The sequence below is a fragment of the Chiloscyllium plagiosum genome, unplaced genomic scaffold (genome assembly GCF_037043375.1).
Source record: "Chiloscyllium plagiosum isolate Xiang-an unplaced genomic scaffold, Cpla_swu_hap1 HiC_scaffold_31, whole genome shotgun sequence".
Classification (NCBI taxonomy): Eukaryota; Metazoa; Chordata; class Chondrichthyes; order Orectolobiformes; family Hemiscylliidae; genus Chiloscyllium; species Chiloscyllium plagiosum.
The window spans coordinates 41,423,853-41,448,024 of NW_028270169.1; the positions used below are offsets into that span (position 1 = coordinate 41,423,853).

Genomic DNA, 24,172 nt, shown 5'->3' on the forward strand with positions numbered 1-24,172 from the left:
AAGGCATTTGGTATGCTTTCCTTTATTGGTCAGAGTATTGAATACAGGAGTTGGGAGGTCATGTTGCTATATAGGACATTGCTTAGGCCACTGTTGGAATATTGCGTGCAGTTCTGGTCTCCTTCCTATCAGAAGGATGTTGTGAAATTTGAAAGGGTTCCTTAAACATTTACAAGGATGCAGCCAAGGTTATAGGATTTGAGCTATAGGGAGAGGCGGAATTGGCTGGGGCAGTTTTCCCTGGAACACTGGAGGCTGAGGGGTGACCTTATAGATGTTTTTATAAAATCACAAGGGGCATGGATAGGATAAATAGATAATGTTTTCTCTTCAGTGGGGGAGTCCAGAACTAAAGGCCATAGGTTTAGGGTGAGAGGGGTAAGATATAAAAGGGACCTATGGAGCAACTTTTTCACGCAAAGGGTGGTGCATGCATGGAATGAGCTGCCAGAGGAAGTCATGGAGGCTCGTACCCTTCCAGATGCCTATTAAATGCTGTAATTGTTTGAATATGAAAGGTTTACATGGATATCGGTCAAGTGCTGACATATGGGACTAGATTAGGTTAGGATATCTGGTCAGCATGGAAGAGTTGGACGTAAGGGTCTGTGTTCATGCTGTACATCTCCAAGTCTCTGACTTCTGAATTGGAAATGTTCCTTAGCTGTGGTTCGGTGAAAAGCCTGGAACTCCCTCATTAACCCTATTCTGACTTGGAAATACATTGTTGTTCCTTCATTGTCATTGGGTCAACTTGCAGCATGTGCACTGCAGTAGTTTAAAATGGCAGCTCAACATCACCACCTTTTTTAAAGGACAATTAGGGATAGGTAATAGATACTGGTCTGTCAGCAACATCCAGGTCCCATGAGTGAATAAAAAAACTGTCTGTCTGTATACCTACAGTCTGTAAACTCAACAGTTCGGTAAGTAACTTGGTACTACTTTCACAAGGGCAATTAGGGTGGGCAATAATTTCCAGCCTTGCTGTTATAATAATAATAATAATAATAATTTGAGGTGAGATAGAGTTTTGGTGGTACAAAAAAGGTGGATATAGACAACATTTGTGATAGAATGGACATATGGATGGAAGATCCATCTTGTGGTCAAATGTTACACAAGATTGCAACAGTCTGCTTGACGCTTAGGTAGTTGCTAAGAAGAAGAATGCCAATGTTGACCAAGTAATGGAATTGAAAATGGGGACCGAAGATAATGGTTTTGGCTTTGCCAATATTAAATTTATAGGACCTCTTTGTACCAAGTGACTAAGTGAAGGGGGAAAAGATAGCTTGCTTTGTCACCATCACCTGCTGTCAATAATGTGTATGGAAACAGATGGTGTTTTTGTAGTGTCCAGGGGTAGGATACATGTGGAGCAGGAGAGGGCCATGGGTGGAGAGGCACCAGAGGTATTGGTGTGTGAATAGAAGCTATTGTGTTTAATTATTAAAAATTGATATGCTGTAGCCCATCCAGCTGGACAAGAGTGAAGAGGCATGGAAAAGAAGAGTCAAGTATTTTCTTTCATACTCTTGTTGAGGAATGAAATATGAACGATAAATGATACTCCAATAGATTTCATAATTACTTGCTGTACCTGCATACTACTTGCCTTTTGTAATTTGTCCATAAAGACACTCCAATTTGTTTACATCACTGAGCTCTGAAATCTTTCCTTTTTCAGGTAATATACTTCCTTACTATTCTTCCTGCCAGACTGGACAATTTTATTCTTTCAAATGTACTTTAATTTGCCACTTTCTTCCACTCACTTAAACTTCTTTTTGTAACTTAACTTTTTTCTATCTGTCGTCTTGAGCAAATTTGGCGACTGTACCTATCCCTTCATCCAAGTCATTTTTGTAAATTATAAGCAGTTGAGCTGCAGGACCAGTCCAGTGGCACACCACTTTCTACATCTTTCCAAGTAGAAAAGAACTATGCATACCTACCCTGATTCCTGTTATCCAACCAAGCTTCCAGCCATACCAAAATGCTACCCCCCGACACCAGGAGACTTTATTTTACATAATAACCATTCAGTCATCTTATCAAATGCCTTCTAGAAACCTAATAAAGGGAAACGTGCAGAATTTGATACATAATTGGAATCAATAATGAAGTATGATTTTTTTGCGAGGGTACTATCTTCTGTGATTTTTTAAGGTTTTGCATTGCATCATGCTGCTTGCCCCACAATTAAGTAATTTTAATATAGTACTAATGCTAAGTGGATTGATTTATATCCTTCTGCCGTATTCAACTTGGACCCTTAACTCCATGACAGCCATTACAGAAATTGTGCCTTATTTATGACAATAAAGATTGGGAGATTACAGCCATTGATTAATACCTAGCATTCCTTCTATAAGAAACAGCAGAATAAAATGCAATGAACACAGTAGGAGGATATCCCAAACTAGCAAGTGAAGAACAAGTAATAGCAATTATTGCTTTCAGCATTGTTTGTTTGATAATTGTGGGACGCTGTGTCTCAAAGGTCTGTTTCTATGCTGTGCATCTCTGACTCTGTATTTCCTTCTATATAAGCTCCTCTTTAATGAGCGATCCATAAAGATCTAATTCAAATAGACTTTCTTAGACAGATCAGTTGGCAGTAATATTATGTTCATCGAGAGCAGAGTTTTCCCATTTCTATTTAGTGTTTTGAGTAAGATTCACGGCTGTGGGTTGACATGACTTTTTCATCATGTAACCTTCCATTCTTCACCACATGCAACGGGACTATTGGGTACAAATCTCCAGGAATCTCCCAGCTATGGCCAAGAAGTACTTGCTATGGCCAAGGTTTTCTGGCTTTTGCACCTCTGGCTCGATACTTAAAGTCCAGCTGCACATCAATCTGAGAAATATCCCTCTCTCTTTTACTGTTCGCTTCAGCCTCCATATTCATCACATGACCCACAGGAAAGGCAAAACTGCACCCTGCTTCAGAGTCCTGGATGCATTGGTGGTTGGAGTGGTAGGGAGCCTAGTCCCTTTTTCTCCAGCTGACTGTCACAAAGTGATGTCACCAGATCAAGCCAGCCTGGATCAGCATTGTCCTGCGTGAAGTGGAACACCCAGCAGTGTGGCAAGGAGGCTAATAAGCTTCTGTACTTCAATGCAAGTGCTACCAACCTCTCTTCTCTCTCTTGCTCTCTTTCTCTGTGGGTCCAGCACTCCAAATACCTCTACAACTATATACTCCTCTCACCAGGGTTCATAGACTAAAAGTTTCCGTACAATATACATCACACCTGTTCAATACCTCTTATTCACCTCAAACACTCAAACTAATCTATTTTTTTTTTTTTGCTTCCTACTCCACTGCAGCACATTACCATACTTCACTTTTCTCATCACTGAGGTGGGATAAATTCTCCCTTTCCCCTTCTTTTGAGATTCCAAACTGAAGATCTTTCAAAAAACCAAGACCATGCAGTCCCCTTTACCCCTCTAAACACTAACAACCATTTGTCTACCTTTATCTTTCAACTACTTGCATTCTGGAATGAGGTAATCAACAAGCAATGCAAATAATGTAAGTGAGGTACTGATACACAAGATGCATAGCACAAGGAAGCTAATTGATGCAAATATGCAACCAATTACAAGTAATGCAAAGTGAATTTGTCACCCGATCTTGCTGTGGCCCACATTGCTCAGATGTGTAAAAGATTTCACCTAAAATGTTTTAATGACAAAATGCACCATAAAACATCAAAAAATGATGCTGGGTCTATTTTGTTTATGTATATCCACCACCTACTCAGGGGTGGCATAAAAGCAGGAAATTGAAATTGATTCTTCTGCCTGACACACCTAATCTTAAATAATCAGCAACAAAGGATTTCAGTGAAAGTTTAACTAACTGTCCACTAAAGACAGGAAACAATAGTGTGGTGTTAAAACTTGAAGTTAATTGTGAGCAAAATCCCACTCTATTTCATCAAGTAATTCATTTCCGTTCTTTAAGTTTTTTTTCAAGATGGCCAAATAAGTGGATTGAGTCTAATTTTAACAAACTTCAATTTGGGAACTTCATGCCAAAGTAGTGTGGTGCTGGAAAAGCACAGCAGGTCAGGCAGCATCTGAGACGCAGGAGAATCAACATTTCGGACATAAGCCCTTTTATCAGGAAGTTTCCTGATCTGCTGTGCTTTTCCAGCACCATGCTCTCGACTCTGTTCTCCAGCATCTGCAGTCCTCACTTTCTCCAACTTCATGCCAAAAGATTGTATTTGCTGGTCATGGTGTGTGGCTGTCAACAACGTACTTTGGTCCAAGAGGAGGGTGTATTGGAAGGGATACAACGTAGATCTGGGCAGTCACCTGTGTAGCCAAACCGCAAATAAAAAAACTGTGTTCCAAATCATGTTTAAAAGTCTGTCTGTCGTAGAATGTGTACTGTTTAGACTCCATATTTTCATTCTTTTAATGTAATTATTCACTGATCTTTGTTTTATTTAAGCAAAAAACTGTGGATACTGGAGATTTGAAACAAAAACAGTGGCTAGGGCCTCCAGACATGTTGTCTGCTTGTTGGGGTTTGTTGCTGAGAAATCGGTGGAATGTGTTCATTGGGAACCCGTTCTTTTTGAATACACTATATAGGTGATTTTCCTCTGCTCTGCGTAGCTCCTCGTAGTGCTGCAGTGTGTGGTGGCTTGTTTAAATAATGCCCTAATGCAGCTTCGTTTGTGGATATTGCAATGATTTGTTTTTGTAGTTCAGTATTTGAACCGTATGTGTTGTTTTCCCATAGATGCTGGATGAAGTTCCCCATTGGCTGTTTGCTCTACTGTGACATGTAGGAATAGCAGTTTTTTGTTGTTTTCTTCTTCTTTAGTGAATCTTATGCCAATAAGAGTATTATTGATGGTCTTGAAGGTTTCCTCTAATTTGTTTTGTTTAGTGATGACAAAGGTGTCATCCACAGCGGACCTAAAGTTTGGGTTGGATGGTTGGCAGAGCTGTTTGTTTGACTCTCTGCATTACTGTCTCTCCTAAGAACCCTGATATCCGAGATCCCACGGGTGTTCCGTGTTTGTCTCTAGGTTTTGTTGTTGAACTCCATCCACTCCACCCAAGAATTCCTGAAGACCATCAAAGACACCAAGATAGAGGATGAAATAATGGTCTCCTTTGACATAGTCGCCCTGTGGAAACACTGACTACATTATTAGAAGAACCAAAGACACGCACCAAACACCACCAAAACTTAATCAGCAAGGACAATGTCAGCAAGCTGGTGGACCTATGCGTTACTTCACTTTCAACAACAAAATCTACAGACAAACCAACGGAACACCCATGGGATCGCCGATATCAGAGTTCTTTGAGGCAGTAATGCAGGGACATGAACAAACAGCTCTGCCAACCATCTAACTCAAACTTTGGATTTGCTACATGGATGACCCCTTTGTCATCACTAAATGAAACAAATTAGAGGAAACCTTCAAGACCATCAATAATGCCCTTACTGGCACAAAATTCACTAAAGAGGAGGACATTTCTAAATGTCGCAGTAGAGCGAACAGCCATTGGGGAACTTCAAACTAGCATCTACAGGAAAGCATCACATACTGAACTACAGAAGCAAAGCTGCATTAGAACATTATTTCAACAAGGCACCACACACTGCAGCACTGAGGAACTATGCAGAGCAGAGGAAAATCACCTATACAGTGTATTCAAAAAGAACGGGTTCCCAATGAACACATTCCACCGGTTTTTAATTTTTTTTTTTTTCTCCAGCAACAAACCCCAACAAGCAGACAAAACACCTCCCAGTTACCCTAGCCACTCTCCCCTACATCAAAGACATTTTGGAAATGACTGCCAGACTACTCAGACCTCTTGGCATCATAGTAGCCCACAAACCTACCAACACACTAAAACAGCAGCTAATGAACTTGAAAGACCTTCTACAGACATCAAGCAAAACTAATGTCATTTACAAACTACCTTGCACGAACTGTAACAAACACTACATTGGACAAACAGGCAGAAAACTAGCTACCAGGATACACTAACATCAACTAACCATGAAAAGACATGACCCACTCTCTCTAGTAACCTTACATATAGATGAGAAAAGATACCACTTCATCTATCCATCCCAGGACAGGCCAAACAGAGACACTCTAATTCCTAGAAGTATGGCATTCCAACCAGAACTCTATCAACAAAAACATTGACTTGGATCCCATTTACCATCTCCTGAGAGAATCAAATGATATCACCAACCCAAGGAAACCTAAACACACAAATAGGAAGTGGGTTATGTGCTTTATCCAGAGGCTCACTGATGATGTTACTTAGTATGCTGACAATGTCTGAAAATTAATCTTCCAGCTCCACAAGCAACCGACATCCAAAACCTCAACCTGAGCTACAAATCTTCTCAAACCTCACTAATTTCTGTTTTTGTTTCAGTCATTATTGCTTGCTTGTTTTGCTCAAGCTATTATAGTTTCCTTCATTTCCATTTAATCTTGGAATATTGTTAATTATCATATTACCCATTTTAGTTTTTCAAAACCGTGTATTCTGCATAAGATATGATCTGGCTCATTCAGTATTCTCTGAATGCATCAGCTTTTTTATTAGCATTGAACAAAGTGGAAAAAAATGTAAATTTGGTTTTGTTTTGAAGAATTGGAAACCATTTTATAATTCTCTTTATGGTTTGTTAGGTGTTCCTGGAGCAGCTGGAGTTCAAGGAATACTAGGACGCCTCTTTCTTCCAAGTTCATATTTTCGCAGCACTGGTAAGTGGTGCCTTCAGAATGGTGCATGTAGGTTTGCTTGCTGAGCTGGAAGGTTCATTTCCAGATGTTTCGTCACCCTACTAGGCAACATCTTCAGTGGGCCTCAGGCAAAACACTGATAATTCCTGCTTTCTATTTATATGTTTGGGTTTCTTTGGGTTGGTGACATTTCCTGTGGTGAAGTCACTTCCTGTTTTTCTCAGGGGGTGTTTGATGTGTCTAACTCTGTGTTGATAGAGTTGTGGTTGGAATGGCATGCTTCGAGGAGTTCTCGTGTGTCTTTGTTTGGCTTGTCCTAGGATGGAGTGTTGTCCCACTCGAAGTGGTGTCCTTCCTTATCTGTATGTCAGGATACTAGTGAGAGAGAGGGTCATGTCATTTTGTGGCTAGTTGATGTTCATGTATCCAGGTGGCTAGTTTTCTGCCTGTTTGTCCAATGTAGTGTTTGTTGCAGTCCTTGCATGGTATTTTTTGTTTGTAACAAACACTACATTGGAATGTAAATTTAATGTTAATTTTGCAGAGGTATTTTCTTGAGCTTCTTACAATGACTGAAGCTTCCTGATGTAACCTATTATGACCAAGTTTCCCTCTTTTCAGTCACTTCTGTTGGCCACAAAAACTTAATGTTCTTAGCATGCAATTATACATCACTTCAACTCCAATGTAGTTTAACTTTTTTGGCATAAACCAATAAGGAAACAATTTACCAGGTTTTCTTGAACAAAAGGAAGAGCAATTTTATTACTTGTTAACTGTCACAATGGATTAACAAAAACAACCTTAGCACATATACACGAGTGACAGTTTCAGAAATCACATTAAACTGCCCAACAAAAATGTGTCTGGACTTGGTACTCTTCCAGAAACCTTAAGTAGGTCAGCTAGACAATCAATGATTCATGTACCTCCTGATAGGACTGCAATGCAAATGTTGAGTTATAAACTGCCACAGAGACTGGTAAACTCTAACAAAGGGGGGCTTGGTGACATGACTCTGTGTATGCCAAATCCAACTGCCTTTCAATCATAATTTTGAACAAGCAGTTAGTTAAGGGGTTGGTGCTACTTCATATTTACTGACTAAATCAAAACCCCCTAACTCCAGACTATGAAAGAGGAAGTTCTGACCTTTGATTGATTTGCTTTTATTTTAAAACATATATGTTTTAGACTATGTATGGAACTTCCCATCCTCTTTAACCAATACAATGAAGCAAAACTATTTTTGTAATATTCCTCAGAAGTAAAGTTCCTTCTAAAAGGAAAAACTTTGATCTTGAAATGCTGCCAGTTCAATCTTCTTTCTTTCACTTGAAGAAAGCCAGGTTATTTTGAGCAAGTTACTTCACAATTTGGGGACCTGTGGAACAGCAGTGGCAGGAATTTCTTGAAGTAATTCAGGAAAGACAGCAGAGATTCATCCCGAGGAAAGATTAATCATGGCGTAGGGAGGATGAGGCAACCGTGGCTGACTAGGGGAGTCAGGGATAGCCTAAAAGCAAAAGCGAAAGTATATAATGTGGCGAAAGGCAGTGGGGAAACCAGAGGATTGGGAAGCTTGCAAAGACAAACCAAAGTAAAAAAAAAAACAAGGAGGGAGAAGATTTAAGTATGAAGGAAAGTTAGCCAATAATATAAAGGAAGATTGTAAAAGTTTCATTATATAAAGGGCAAAAGTGGACACTGGATTGCTGGAAAATGATGCTGGAGAGATAGTAGTATGGGAAATGGCTGAGGAACTGAATAATTACTTTGTGTCAGTCTTCACTGTGGAAGACATGAGTAATACCCCAAAAATTCAAGAGTGTGAGGGGACATATCTGAGTATGGTGGCCAAAACCAAGAAGGTGGTAGAAAAACTGGCCTGAAGGTGGATAAATTACCTGGACCAGATGGACAACAGTTGAGAAAGATGAAGAGATAGTGGAGGCATTAATGGTGCTCTTTCAAGAATCATTATCTGTGAGCTGGTAGCGCATCTGACTCCAGATCAGAAGGTTGCGTCTTCAAATCACGTCAGGCTCACTGAAGTCAACTTGTGGGCAGCATGGTGGTACAGTGGTTAGCACTGCTGCCTCACAGCGCCAGAGACCAGGGTTCAATTCCCGCCTCAGGCAACTGTGTGTGGAGTTTGCACGTTCTCCCTGTGTCTGCATGGGTTTCCTCCAGGTGCTCTGGTTTCCTCCCACAGTCCAAAAATGTGCAGGTTACATGAATTGGCCATGCTAAATTGCCTGTATGTTGGGTAAATGTAGGGGAATGGGTCTGGGTGGGTTGCTCTTCAGAGGGTCGGTGTGGATTTGTTGGGCCGAAGGGCCTGTTTCCACACTGTAAGTAATCTAATCATTAGAATCAGGAAGGGTCTCAGGACTTGAAAATCGCTAACACGACATTCCTGTTTAAAAGGGAGTAAGGCAAAAGACAAAGTTACAGACTGATTAGTCTAACCTCTGTTGTGGGTAAGGTCTGGAATCCATTGTGAAGGATGAGATTTCTGAATAGTTGGAAGTGTATGGTAAAAGAGTAAAGTCAGCATGGTTTCATCAAGGGGAGGTCATGCCTGACAAATCTAGAATTATTTGAGGAAGTAACAAGCAGGTTAAACCAAGGAGAGCCAATGGATAATATCTACCTGCATGTCAAGAAGGCCTTTGACAAGGTGCCATACAGGAGGCTATTTAGTAAGATAAACGCCCATGAAGTTAGAGGCAATTTGCTAGTATAGATAGAAGCTTGGTTGTCTGGCAGAAAGCAGAGGATGGGGATAAAAGGGTCCTCCTCAAGATGGCAGTCGGTGACAAGTGGTGTTCCCAACACTGACCCTTGTGGATCATATCTTTTTACTTTTGACATTAATGATCTAGATGAAGGAATTAAGAGCATTCTTGCTAGATTTGCAGACCATACAAAGATAGGTAGAGGGACAGGTAGTGTTGGGAGGCTGCAGAAGGATTTGGAAAGGTTGGGAGAGTGGGAAAAGAAGTGGCAGATGGAGTACAACACGGGAAAGTGTAAGGTTGTGCACTTCTATAGAAAGAATAGAGGCACAGACTATTTTCTAAATGAGTAGAAAAATTCAGACGTCTAAGTGCAAAGACACTTGGGAGTTCTCGTCCAGGATTTTCTCAAGGTCAGCTTGCAGATTGAATCAGTAGTTAGGAAGGCAAATGTATTAATGGCACATTTTGAGATGACACTAATATAAAAGCAGGGATGTACCTCTGAGGCTCTGGTCAGACCCAATTTGGAATATTGTGTGCAGTTTTGGCCTCCTATCTCAATGTACTGGCCTTAGAGCATGTTCAGAGGAGGTTAACATGAATGAAAAAGCTTAACATATGAGGAATGTTTGAAGACTCTGGCTCTATACTCTATGGAATTTAGAAGAATGGGGAATCTAATTGAAACATACTGAATGGCTTGGAAAGAATAAGTGTTGGGAAGATGTTTCCATTTGATAGAGGAGACTAAGACTCAAGGGCACAGCTTGACAGTAAAGGGAAGACCTTTTTAGAACAGAGATAACTAAACTTCTTCAGCCAGAGAGTAGTAAATCTATGGAATTCATCGTCACAGAAGGCTGTGGAGGCCAGGTCATTGAGTATATTTAAGACTAAAATAGATAGGCCCTTGAGTCTCATGGTGATCAAGGTTTATGGGGAGAAACTGCAAGAATGGTGTTGAGAAACTTATCAATCATGAATGAATGGCAGAGCAGACTTGATAGTCTGGCCTAATTTCTACTCCTATCTCTTATTGTCTTATACTCTGTCCCTCCTGTAAAGTATCTGGAGAAGAGCAGTGTGAGCAGCAAGCTCTGACATGCAAAATGGATCTTTGCACTGCCTTTCTAGTTTTTTCCACTTTAACATCAAATTTTTTTCCCCTGTGTAGGGGAAAGTTTTTTTTAAGATGGTTAGAGTTTTAAGTAGGAGTCAACAATTATATATCATCAGTTCATTTGGTTCTAGCTAAAGATAAACAATTAGTTAATCTTAACAAATAGTAACTCTTTGAATTGTCTGATTAACCTGGGCATAATAAGATGGGTAAATTGGGGAATTTTGCATACTTAATAAAACCTTTAACTTTTGTGATGACTCCAAGAACAAATGGGCTTGATTTTCCAGTAAGGTGTGACAGAAGACTTGGACAACACCCAAGCTTATGCTGACATGCCACACGTAAAAGGCATTAACCATCTCTAACAAGAGAATCTAATGATTCACCTTTGGCATTCAGTTGCACTACCATTACTGAATCTCCCAGCAACGACATCCTGGCTGTTACCATTGACCAGAAACTGAACTACCCATATAAAATACTGTCTATAGCCTGTCTTCAGTTAACTAGGCACAAGCCAAGAGTGTGATGGAATATTCCCAACTTGTCTGGATGAATGCAGCTCCATCAACACAAGACGCTTGATACCATCCAGGGTAAAGCTTCATTGGCACAACATCCACCTGCATTCATTCCCTCCATTACTGATGCACAGTAACAGCATTGTGTACCATCAGTCAAGAAGCACTGCAGAAATTCACCAGGGGTCCTTAGACAGCACCTTCCAAACATGACCACAACTACTTAATTGGATGTGCACAGCAGAGGTATAGGAACACCACCACTGACACTCTCTTCTTCAAACCACTCCCCATCCTGACTTCAAAATATATCAATGCAATTCTCAACTAGAGTTTGACAAAGCAGTTAGAATTGTGTTTTTATGAAGTGAGACTCTGGTACAAATGCATGATTGCCAAAATTGTCTGTCGCCCTAAATTTTATTTCATGGAACTGCCTCTTTTTTGAGAAAATTAATCAGACCTCCTATATGTGAAATTTATAGCATTAGTGAATGCTCAAAGATGCCATTTGGCCTTTTCAGTCCACGCTAGCTGTTTTGCAAGAAAAACTTAGGAAGTTCTATGCAGCTTTCCCTGCAGCCCTGCTAATTTTCACTTCGGGTACTTATCCAATACCCTATGTAGGCCATGCATAAATATGGCTCTGAAAATCCCTCTGGCAGCTATGTTTTATTAAATAATGAATTTTCTTTGCTATCGTTTTTAGGTATTTTCAAGCATCTCCAATCAAGAACTATAGGACATAAATTTTTCAGCCAGTGGGAACAATTTCTTTTGCCACACCCCACCACCACCATCCCCACCACCACCGCTTCATTATTATGCTTTTTTTAATGGATGCAGGTTCATGAGGCAGTGGTGTAGTGGTAATTCATTAGAATAGTAATTAGAGCAACCAGGTTAATGCTTTAAGGACATCAGTTCAAAATCAACCATTGCAAGTGGTAGAAATAAAATTCAATGAAATTCAGTCTAATGATGGCTATGTATCCAATGTTAATTGTTGTAAAAACCCATTTGGTTCACTAATGACCTTTTTGTTTTATAGAGAAATACCAGCTCACCTAGTCACACCTACATGTGACTCCAGCTCCACAACTATGATTGCTTGAAATAGCAGTGGGCAATTAAGAATCAGTTCAATGGCAATTGGGCAATGGCAAAAAAAGCTTTCCTTGCCAGCATCACCCGCAGCCTACACCAAAATACTTGTTAAAATTTGCACTTGGCCTTTTCTACAAGGAGAACAACTTCAGATTTTTGAATCTATGAAACTGAAGTGTATCATCCATGGAATATTTCTTGTGAATCTTTTTGCACCCACACTGAAGACTTCATATCCTTAGGTTGTACATAATACTCCAGTTGAGGCCAAATTAGCATTTTTAAGTCATCATTCTTTCACTGCTTTTCTACTCCTGCTTTTATCTAAAGCTTAGGATTGTCTCTGCCTTTTTAATCACTTCAATTATTTTTGAGCATTAATGATAGATTTCTTGTACCTATTCTGCCTTTTAGAATTTTAACTTGTGCATTCTTCTTAACAAATGGATCATTGAATACCTGCATTAAATTTCATCTGCTATGCATCCATCCATTCTACCAGCCTCTTGAAATCTTTCACTATTGCTGTCCCACCATTCATTCCTACCCCCACACCAACAGCTCATTATATTTCTGTATTCCTTAAAGACCCAAGCCTAAGTCATTATTACATTATCAATTTAAGAACTTTGGCCCTCATACCAACACCTGGGAAACTGATTATCTTTCTTCAGACCAAATAGCAACTCATCACCACTTCTGTTTCCTGGTACTCAGCCAACTTTGGTTATAAGCTGCAACTTTCCCAATTTAGACTATATGTAGCAAGATTTGAGCTACATTCAGACTTGGACTAATGTGGCATGAATGATACTTGGCATGTGCCAGGCAGTTACCAACTCAAAGAAAAAAAATTAACCACTCACCTGAACATTCCATGGTATTCAATTGATACCCTCACCATCGCTGGATTACCATTGATCAGAAACAGAACTGAATTAGCCAAATAAATACTGCGGCAGCAAGAGCAGTTCAAAGGCTGGGAATGCTGTGACAAATGTTTCATGTCCTGGCTTCCCAATTCACACACAGTATCTACAAGGCATTGGTTGGGAGTGTGATGAAATACAATCCATTTTCTGGGATATGTGCAGCTCTGCTCCAGGAGCCTGACACAATCCAACAGCAAGTAGTCTTCTTGAGCTTCACCACATCTACCACCTTTAAATATTCACTTCCTTCACAGCTGAGGTATGGGTAAACACCATCTACATGATGCAATGTATAAGTAATGAGGTGAAAAGTAGATCACGTGAAAAAGAAATTCACCCTACGTTAAGGACCAGATGCTGAGAAACTGCCACCATAGCTCACTGCATATAAGAAAATTCAGCCCAATGTTTCAAGTCCAATGACTTTTCAAGTGCCAGTTAAGACTCAAAATACAAAATAAATATCTAGGGCTGATTTTTTTTTTTAAACCCTGCCTGTCCAGGAGATCCCGGGTTTGAGTATGTCACTTTAGCTAATTGTAGAATTAATGCCTCATGTTTGACAAACCAGTGGAATTTCTATATTTGTAATTTATGTTTCATGTTAGGAGGCATTCAGCTACAACTCAATCATCCAAACAATTTGCCAACAGATCCTAGCTTTCACATTACTTTTCTACTTTTAACACTGTTCAACTTCTTCTTCTGTAAAGCTTTCTGTGCTTGCACAATTTAGCTAGTTTTATGTACTGAGTGGTGTATATCTAGAACATGGTGCTTAGGCATGGAAATCATTTTTGTACCCATGTGACGAGCAGTTCCTTTGGGGATAAAAATGCACTGCTGCAAGTAGATTATTTTAGATCTCTGTAGCTTTGTGTAAAAGAACCCATTGCCTACTGTATCCATGAAGCATGCACTCTCCGTGGCTGTCAATGTTACCATAGCTTGTAACATCTTCTATTTAACTTTTCCTTGTAGGACAATCCATTCATTCCGGGAAACTTTATTGCACCCCTAGTATATCTTACCATAGGTAAGATACTGTATCAAGAGACTTTTTTTCAAAAAAAACGGGACCTTGAAGGCTTTTGAATATTGGATTAATAAAAATGATTTACTGTCTGGCTGGAGAAATGGTATATAAGGGACAAAAAAAATTCCTGATCTAGGAGCGACTTTTTGAAGACATAAGATGTATGGGATTGGGCACCAAGATGAAGCATTAAAAATAATAAAATGGAATACAGAGGCAAATAGCAAACAAGTACAATTTAGAAATGAGGGACAATACAGATTGCTTCACATCTAACCCCAAAGACTGGTTTAGATCATACTTTGCATATGTAAATGTGTCATAAATAAGGTTGAGTTGCAAGCACACACTCTCTCAAGACTGAGTGAGAGTATGGCACTAAGACATCTGGCTCAAAATAGGAAGGACTAGGAACTTGAATATGTTGGCTGCAAAGTATTCAGGAGAGATTACTGGAGAAAAGGATGAGGATATTGATAAGGAAAATATTACACTGCTGGAGAGAGACTATAGTTGAGAAGCCAAAGCTTATTTGGCTATGCTTAAGGAACAATAGAGCCAATGTTACTGAATATATGCTATCAGTCACCAAATACCAGTGTTAGAGATACCAGCAAATAAGAAGGTAAATTGCAGAAAATACAAGAACTACAAAGTAACAAAAATTGGGATTTCAATTATCCTAATTGTGACAAATTGTCAAGAGAACTGGGAGAAATTCCTGATGTATGTAAAAGAACTACATCAGTATTGCACCTTTTTAATTAATTCAGTCTAAATTAGTTCAGTGTAACAGAAATATTGTAGAAGGAAGCTATTCAGCCTGTCATATTTGTACTGGTTATTTAAATAAACGTCATAACTGAGTGCCATTGTCCTGTTTTTTCCATTTACCTTTGCATGTTATTTCTCTTTAAATAATTATCAATGCCTTCTTGAATGCCTCAATTGAACTTGCCTGCATTATACTTCCAGGCAGTGCATTCCAGATCCAAATCACTTGTGTGGAAAGGTGTTTTTTTTTTCTCACCTCTCATCTGCTTCTTTTGCAAATCATTTTAAATCTGTACCCTCTCATTCTTGATCCTTTTATAAATGGGAACAGGTTCACCTTATCTACTCTATCCGGCCCCCCTTTTTTTTTTGCAATCTTAATAGATCACCTCTTGGACTTCTCTCAGGCAGTCCATTCTGTTCTCATAATTAAAGTTCCCATTCTTGTAAATCTTTTTCACATCCTTCCTAAAGTGTAATGTCCAGAAGTGTTCTACAATACTCTGGCTGAGGTATAATCAGTATCTTTTACAAGTTCAGCATCATCCATGCGCTTGTACTCTCTACCGTGTCATTATTAACAAATAATGACCATCCTCCAAGGTGGACTTCGGGACAGGCAGCAGAGGAAAGTGGCCGAGCAGAGGCTGATAGCTAAGTTCGGTACCCGTAGGGAGGGCCTCAACCGGGACCTTGGGTTCATGTCACACTACAGGTGATCACCATTGCAACACACACACACACATTCTCTCACACACACATTCTCTCACACACACACTCCCACATGCACTCCCTCACAGACTTAAGACACTCTGTGTGTGCGTGCACACACACACACATTCTCACACTCTCAACCCCCACCCCAGACAGACAGACACACACACAGACAGACAAAGACCCACATGCACACACATATTTTGTGGGGTGAATTTGTACTTGCAGAGTTACATTGCACTTTGTTCAAAAACTGCATGAATTTATGTACAACTGTTATCTCACTTTTTAGATTAGAATCAATCTAAACATCAGGTCATAGACAGAGAACACAGGGGGCCAACACCTTCAATATATTGTCTAGCTATCACGATTGTTAACAGCTAACCCGAGAAATGCAACTTGAGAAAAAAAGGGTTTTGTGATTTACACATGAAAGAAGTGAAACTATCACTGTATTCTAACAGATGAAAGGCTTAACAGAATCAATTTTTTGATGTATAATTTCAGTTACGTCACACTGCAAATTTTTGCTATAAATTCTGTGTTATGATCGAGCCCTCCACAATCACCTGATGAAGGAGCGTCGCTCCAAAAGCTAGTGTGCTTCCAATTAAACCTGTTGGACAATAACCTGGTGTTGTGTGATTTTTAACATTATTAACAAAGTCCAGGATACTGCTTGCTTTAACTGTTCTCTCCACCTGTCCTGTCAACTTCACGGATCTATGCATACACCCAGGTTCCCAATGATCCTTCACCCCTTTAAAATTCTATCTCTATATAGTATAAGGTGTTTGAAATGCATTGCCTCACAATTCTGGCTTGAACCTCATCTGTTACTTGTTTACCTGCTCCACCAACTTGGCAACATCCTTTTTGTTAAGTTCTACACTGTCTTCCTTGCAGTTTACAAGGTTTCCAAGTTGCATGTTTTCCATAAACTTCAAAATTGTCCCCTGCACACCAAGATCTGGGTCATTTACACATGTCAAGAAAAGCAAGCACCTCAATACTGACCCCTGGAGAACTTTTCAAAAGCCTTCCTGCAATCGGGAAAAATATTCATTGACCATTACTGTGTCCCATCGCATTATCAATTTTGTATCTATGTTGCTACTATTCCTTTTTAAATCTTGAGGTATAATTTCTTTCTCAACTCAAGTCAGTTGTAGCCCTGTATCAAAAGCTTTCTAGAAGTCCACTTTTTAAATTCATTCATGGAATGAGGGCGTCACTGACTAGGCCAGTATTTAGTGCCCAGAGGGCATTTAAGAGTTAACCACATTGCTATCAGTCTGAAGTTACAAGGCAGTTTTCTTCCCTAAAGGACATTAATAAACCAGATGGGTTCTTCTGACAATCAACCATGGTCATCATTAGACTCTTAAATCCAGATTCTACTATCTGTTGTGGTGGGATTCAAACCTGGGTCTCTGGATTGACAGCCTAACAATAATATCACTAGGTGACTGCATCCCAGTGTTACACTCATCAACCCCTTGTTACCGTTTCAAAAAAACCATTACTGAAACACAAATTCCCCTTTAGAAAACCATGTTAGCTGTTGCTAATCAATCACCTTTTTCCATGTGTCCACAAACTCAATTCAAAATAATTATTTCTCGAAGTTCCTCATCTCTGACATTAAACTGAGTGGTCTCTAATTCTGGGCTTATCGTTGTAATTAGCAAGTTTTGAGAAGATTTGTAGCTCAGGTTGAGGTTCTGGATGTAGGTTTGCTTGCTGAGCTGGAAGGTTCATTTTCAGACCTTTTGTCACCATAGGTAACATCAGTGAGTCTCCAGATGAAGCACTGATGGTATGGCCTGCTTTCTATTTGTGTTTAGGATTCCTTGGGTTGGTGACATCATTTCCTGTGGTGATGTCATTTCCTGTGTGTTTTTTCTCTCTGGGGGTGGTAAATGCAATCCAAGTCGATGTGTTTGTTGATCAAGTTCTGGTTGGAATGCCATGCTTCTAGGAATTCTCATGCATGTCTCTGGTTGGCTTGTCCTAGGATGGATGCGTTGTCGCAGTCGAAGTGGTGTCCTTCATCATCTGTACGTAAGGTTACTAGTGAGAGTGGGTCATGTCTTTTCATGGCTAGTTGATGTTAGTGTATCCTGGTAGCTAGTTTTCTGCCTGTTTGTACAATGTAGTGTTTGTTACAGTTCGTGCAAGGTAGTTTGTAAATGACATTAGTTTTGCTTGATGTCTGTAGAAGGTCTTTCAAGTTCATTAGCTGCTGTTTTAGTGTGTTGGTAGGTTTGTGGGCTACTATGATGCCAAGAGGTCTGAGTAGTCTGGCAGTCATTTCCAAAATGTCTTTGATGTAGGGGAGAGTGGCTAGGGTAACTGGGAGGTGTTTTGTCTGCTTGTTGGGGTTTGTTGCTGAGAAAAATCGGTGGAATGTGTTCATTGGGAACCCGTTCTTTTTGAATACACTGTATAGGTGATTTTTCACTGCTCTGCGTAGAACATAGAACAATACAGCACAGAACAGGCCCTTCGGCCCACGATGTTGTGCCGAACATTTGTCTTAGCTTAAGCACCCATCAATGTACCTATCCAATTGCCACTAAAAGGTCACCAAAGATTCTGACTCTACCACTCCCACAGGCAGCGCATTCCATGCCCCCAGCACTCTCTGGGTAAAGGACCCACCCCTGACATCTCCCCTAACATCTCCCCTATACCTTCCACTCTTCACCTTAAATTTATGTCCCCTTGTAACACACTGTTGCACTCGGGGAAAAGGTTTCTGACTGTCTACTCTATCTATTCCTCTGATCATCTTATAAACCTCCATCAAGTCACCCCTCATCCTTCGCTGTTCCAACGAGAAAAGGCCTAGCACTCTCAACCTATCCTCGTACGACCTATTCTCCATTCCAGGCAACATCCTGGTAAATCTTTTCTGCACCCTCTCCAAAGCTTGCACATCTTTCCTAAAGTGAGGCGACCAGAACTGCACACAGTACTCCAAATGTGGCCTAACCAAAGTCCTGTACAGTTGCAACATCACTTCACGACTCTTGAATTCAATCCCTCTGCCAATGAACGCTAATACACCATAGGCCTTCTTACAAGCTCTATCCACCTGAGTGGCAACTTTCAAAGATCCCTCTGTTCCTCCACCTCACTAAGAACCCTACCGTTAACCCTGTATTCCGCATTCTTATTTGTATTTCCAAAATGGACAACCTCACACTTGTTGAAACTTTATTGCTGGAACAGCACAGCAGGTCAGGCAGCATCCAGGAAACAGGAGATTCGACGTTTCGGGCACAGGCCCTTCTTCAGGAATGAGCAGAGAGTGTTCAGCAGGAGAAGATAAAAGGTAGGGAGGAGGGACTTGGAGGAGGGGCGTTGGAAATGTGATAGGTGGAAAGAGGTCAAGGTGAGGGTGATAGGTCGGAGTAGGATGGAGGCGGAGAGGTCAAGAAGAAGACTGCAGGTCAGGAAGGCGGTGCCGGGCTGGAGGGATCCGGCTGAGACAAGGTGGGGGGAGGGGGGATGAAGAAACTGGTGAAGTCCAAGTTCATCCCCTGCAGTTGGAGGGTTCCCAGTCGGAAGATAAGACACTCCTCCTCCGACCGTCGGGTTGTTGTGGTTTGGCGGTGGATGAGTCCAATGACCTGCATATCCTCGGTGGAGTGGGAGGGGGAGTTGAAATGCTGTGCTACAGGTTGGTTGGGTTGGTTCGTCCGGGTGGCCCAGAGGTGCTCTCTGAATCGCTCCGCAAGTAGGCGGCCTGTCTCCCCAATATAGAGGAGGCCACACCGGCTGCAGCGGAGGTGCAGGTGAATCTGTGGCGGATATGGAAGTTTCCTTTGGGGCCTTGGAGAGAAGTGAGGGGGGAGGTGTGGGCGCAAGTGTTGCACCTCCTGCGGTTGCAAGGGAAGGTGCCGGGAGTGGAGGTTGGGTCGGTGGGGGGTGTGGATCTGACAAGGGAGTCGCGGAGGGAGTGGTCTCTACGGAAAGCTGATAGGGGAGGGGAGGGAAATATATCCTTGGTGCTGGGGTCTGTTTGGAGGTGGCGGAAGTGACGGCGGATGATGCGCTGTACATGGAGATTGGTGGGGTGGTAGGTGAGGACCAGTGGGGTTCTGTCCTGGTGGCGGTTGGAGGGGCGGGGCTCAAGGGCGGAGGAGCGGGAAGTGGAGGAGATGCGGTGGAGGGCACCGTCGACCACGTCGGGGGGGGAAATTGCGGTTGCCTTGGAGAGAAGTGAGGGGGGAGGTGGCAGGGTTGAACTCCATCTGCTACTCCTCAGCCCAGCTCTGCATTATATCTAAGTCTCTTTGCAGCCGACAACAGCCCTCCTCACTATCCACAACTCCACTAATCTTCGTATCATCTGCAAATTTACTGACCCACCCTTCGACTCTCTCATCCAAGTCATTAATAAAAATTACAAACAGCAGAGGACCCAGAACTGATCCCTGCGGAACTCCACTTGTAACTGGGCTCCAGGCTGAATATTTGCCATCTACCACCACTCTCTGACTTCGACCGGTTAGCCAGTTTTCTATCCAATTGGCCAAATTTCCCTCGTAGTTCCTCATAGTGCTGCAGTGTGTGGTGGCTTGTTGAAATAATGTTCTAATGCAGCTTCATTTTTGAGTGTTCGGATGACTGCTGCAGTTCAGTATTTGGTCAGTATGTGTTTGTTTTCTTGTAAATGCTGGTTTGAAGTTCCCCGATGGCTGTTTGCTTTACTGCGACATCTCAGAATGGTAGTTTGTTGTTTTTTCTCCTCTTTAGTGAATCTTATGCCAGTAATGATATTATTGATGGTCTTGAAGGTTTCCTCTAATTTGCTTCATTTAGTGATGACAAAGGTGTTAACCTCATAATTTTTGCTTGAACAAGTGTGCTATTAGCACCTCCCCTGCATCTAGAGAAGAGTGGAAAAATTAATGACCAGTGCCTCTGCAATTTCCTTCAATATCTTTTACTCTTCACTTCCCCATTTTAATTTTGAGGGAATATATCTTCTGATTGAATCCAAATCATATCCTGTTGAAGGTAGCAGATTACTCAGTTACAGATTTGTTTTTTTCTCCCCACCATTTTTTCCCTTCTAATCCATCTTGCCCAGCTCTAACTTACTATTCTCCATGCTAGCCAGGTCTATATGTCCAAATATTTTGTGAACCCTAGTATTCCTCTCTAATATTTTCCCTTGATTCCTACACCTCTGCCAAGTTAGTTTAAAACCCTCCCAATAGCACTAGCAAAATACACCACAAAGAAATCAGTTCCAGCAGGTGTAACCCATCTGGCTTGTAAAGGTAACATCTAATCCAGTGCCTGTCCCAGAAATATAGCACCTTTCCTCATGCTTCATCTTTCTAGCTGTATGTTCACTTATCTTATTCTTATATTTCTATGTTCACTTGCATGTGTCGCTGGGAGTAAACCAGAAATTACTGCATTTGAGGTCCTGTTTACTAATGTTTTACCTAGCTGTTTACATTTGGAGCGTAGGACCATATCCCCTTTTCTACCCCAGTCAATGTTGACCAGGACCTCCATCTATTCACCCTCCAAAGAACGTCCTGCAGCTGCTCTCTGACATTGTTGATCTTGACACCAGGAAGGCAACATACCGATCTACAGCCAGAGAAACACCTGCCTGTTCACCTATTAATTAAGCCTCTGTCACTATCTTTCTTCCTGTCTCCCCTTCTTCCTTTTCTGTACAATCAAGCTACTCATGGTACCACAGATTTGGCTCTGACTGCTCTCTCTAGAAACCCACATTCCCATTGAGCTTGTAAAACAGAAAATCAATGTAAATGGGACACTTGAACTGCTGCACTGTCTGTGTGGTTGTCTTGGCACTTCACAAAGATAGAGATAAGTGTGAAGCAATTGTTGCAGACTAGTGAAACTTACATGCTCTTGATTCTCAACAACTGTAACTAACAAAAGGGTCAGAACACATAGAAATCTTGTAGATGTGCACTGGCTCAGCCATCAAGACAGTGTTCAGAATTTTGTAACATATACAAGCTATAGTCCATGAGAGGATATTGAGGTAAATATTACAACTGTCCAAAAAACACAAACCAAGGCTGTTTCAAAACTTCCTTCATGGTGCACGAGCATGTCAGTGAAGTCCAAGATTTATTTACAATCAAGTTAAAGACCTCAGTCAGACAGTACATGTGAATGTGGTCAATTTGACACACCACATTGATGTGATCAGAAAAGTTCAAAACTTTTTACCTCCATTCAAGTGGTAAATACCAAATGTGCATGATGCCAAAATTGACTGGCCCAAGTGCAAATATCATCCCTTTATTCATTTACAAGAGAGGTACTCAGAAAATTGGAGCAATGTGGTGCAGTCCACACAAAAGCGAATAGCCTTTAACGACCCTGACATTCACATATTGGCATTATCCATCTTAATTGTGGCTCCTACAGACAGACTCCTGAAATCTTTGACTTTATTAATAGCTGATTCAACTGTTTCAGTAATCTGCCAGCAGGCATGGATCTGTGCATTATGGTGATTCCTGGAATAACAAGCAAATCGATTCCAAGACCAAAGTTCCTGACTGTGACATGGGGGCTATCTGTAACCTTTTTACTCCGAAAGGTTTCCATTAGAATTAAATCTGGTTAAGTTAATGATCTTTCAAATGTGAAACACCATGTCCAAACCAGCATTGACCCTCCTTTGTAAGTGCAGTATTCACATCTGAGAAAACTTCAACTGAGATTGGACTTCAAGGTAGACAACAAGTCATATGTAAAGTTAAGGATCATACTGATGGCTGCAATTCCATTACTTGTATTTTTGGAGAAATATGTATGTTTTGATTCAGTAATTGATTTGAATATTGCACTAAAGATATGGTCACATAGGCTTCATACCCTGGATACAAGAATTAGCTAAATGCCAAATCCAGAGTGTTGGTGATCAACTTTTTTTTTAAGACAGGAGGAAAGAATACTGTGGTATTCTAAAAGTAAATCAAAACAAGGAAATGCAAAAAAAAAAGCAGAAATTAATAGACTGAGCAGACATAGACAAACTAATAAAATAGATGAAATTTACAAAGCCTCTCCTTGATTTTCTTTTCCTCTAAAATGTTGACAATTTCAAATGTAGGGATAGAGACCTGGGGGGCATATGTTCACAACCGTTAAAGGTAGCATGAAAAGATGAGAATCTGTTCATGTGATCTTTCTATTTATCAATAGAAAAATAGGATACAAAGGACATGAAATTATTCAAATCCTTTGTAAACCTTCCAAATGGAATCCAGCCCAACCAATTACATCAGGTAACTCTTGGTCAGCAATATCCTGCTTTGTGCCATGGACTGAGTTCCTGACCTTTTATTATAGACCTGGTCCAAACATGGAGAAAACAACAGACTTTGAGTGGGGAAGTGAAAGTAATCTTGATGTGAAGGTATCAAAAAATCCAAGCAAATTTGGAATTCAATTGGAATCAGTGGAAATCAAATCATTGGAAGCAGTCTCCACTGCCTAGAGACGTACATAGCACAAATGGATATGATTATGATTACTCTGAGAAAATTCATCAAGCACTGGGAAATTAGTGCAGGAGTTGTTTTAGGATATTTTCATAGGCTTGATCATCTTCTGCCACTTCATCAATCATCTCTCCTTATTGCAAGGTCAGTGAGCATATTTGTCGATTGAATATTCAAATGCATCCAGATACCAAAGCAATTAGTGTCTATATACAGTAAGGCATGGAAAGTTTGCAGCTTGGATTGATAAGTTGCAAGTAAAATTTGCAGCATGTGCCAGATAATGACTATTTATGAAAAGAAATCTAACATTTTGCATTACCATTGAATCTTCCAAGAGCGCACCCTAGTGGGAGGTAAAGGGGTTTACCAATTGTCTGAAATTTAGCTAGACTAGCCATATAAATACTGAGAGTACAAAATTAGGCCAGAAGCCTGGAATTTTGGGATATCTAGCTTATCACCTGGCTCTGTATTATTCACAAGGCACAAATTGGGCACTTGGCAAGATAACAACACAAGATGCACCCCAAAAACACAAGTTTGACATCATCCAGGAAAAAGCAACTCACTTCAGTGACACCCTATTTAATACCTACAACAAATACTCCACTGATACACAGTGGCCACTGTAACATGCTCTACAGCAACTCACCAAAGCTTCCAGGACTGCATCTTCCAAAACAATGACATCTCCAAGAAGGACAACAGATACATAACAATATTACCAGCTGCAAATTCCTCTCCAAAGAGTTGTGGTTTAGAACTATATAATTCCTTCATGGCTGGTCAAAATTCACTCACTAACAGAACTGTGGGTGTACCTGAACTGCAGAAGTTCAAGATGATGTTTGCCACCACTTTCTCAAGAGCTGGACATTAAAAGCTGTCTAGAATTTGCAGTCGAATGTTAGACAAGTTGCAGTGGCACAGAAAT

The 24,172-nt window shown here is 40.7% G+C and overlaps 1 protein-coding gene across 8 annotated transcripts in view; it reads left to right on the plus strand.

The window, feature by feature from the left end:
* elna (elastin a) overlaps window positions 1-24,172 on the plus strand; it is a 287,761-nt gene that overhangs the window by 6,814 nt on the left and 256,775 nt on the right. For all 8 annotated transcript variants that reach the window (XM_087977478.1, XM_087977474.1, XM_087977475.1 and 5 more), the window contains exon 2: window positions 6,708-6,782. In XM_087977478.1, the coding sequence (XP_087833604.1) occupies window positions 6,708-6,782 (75 nt within the window). The remainder of the gene's footprint in view (window positions 1-6,707; window positions 6,783-24,172) is intronic.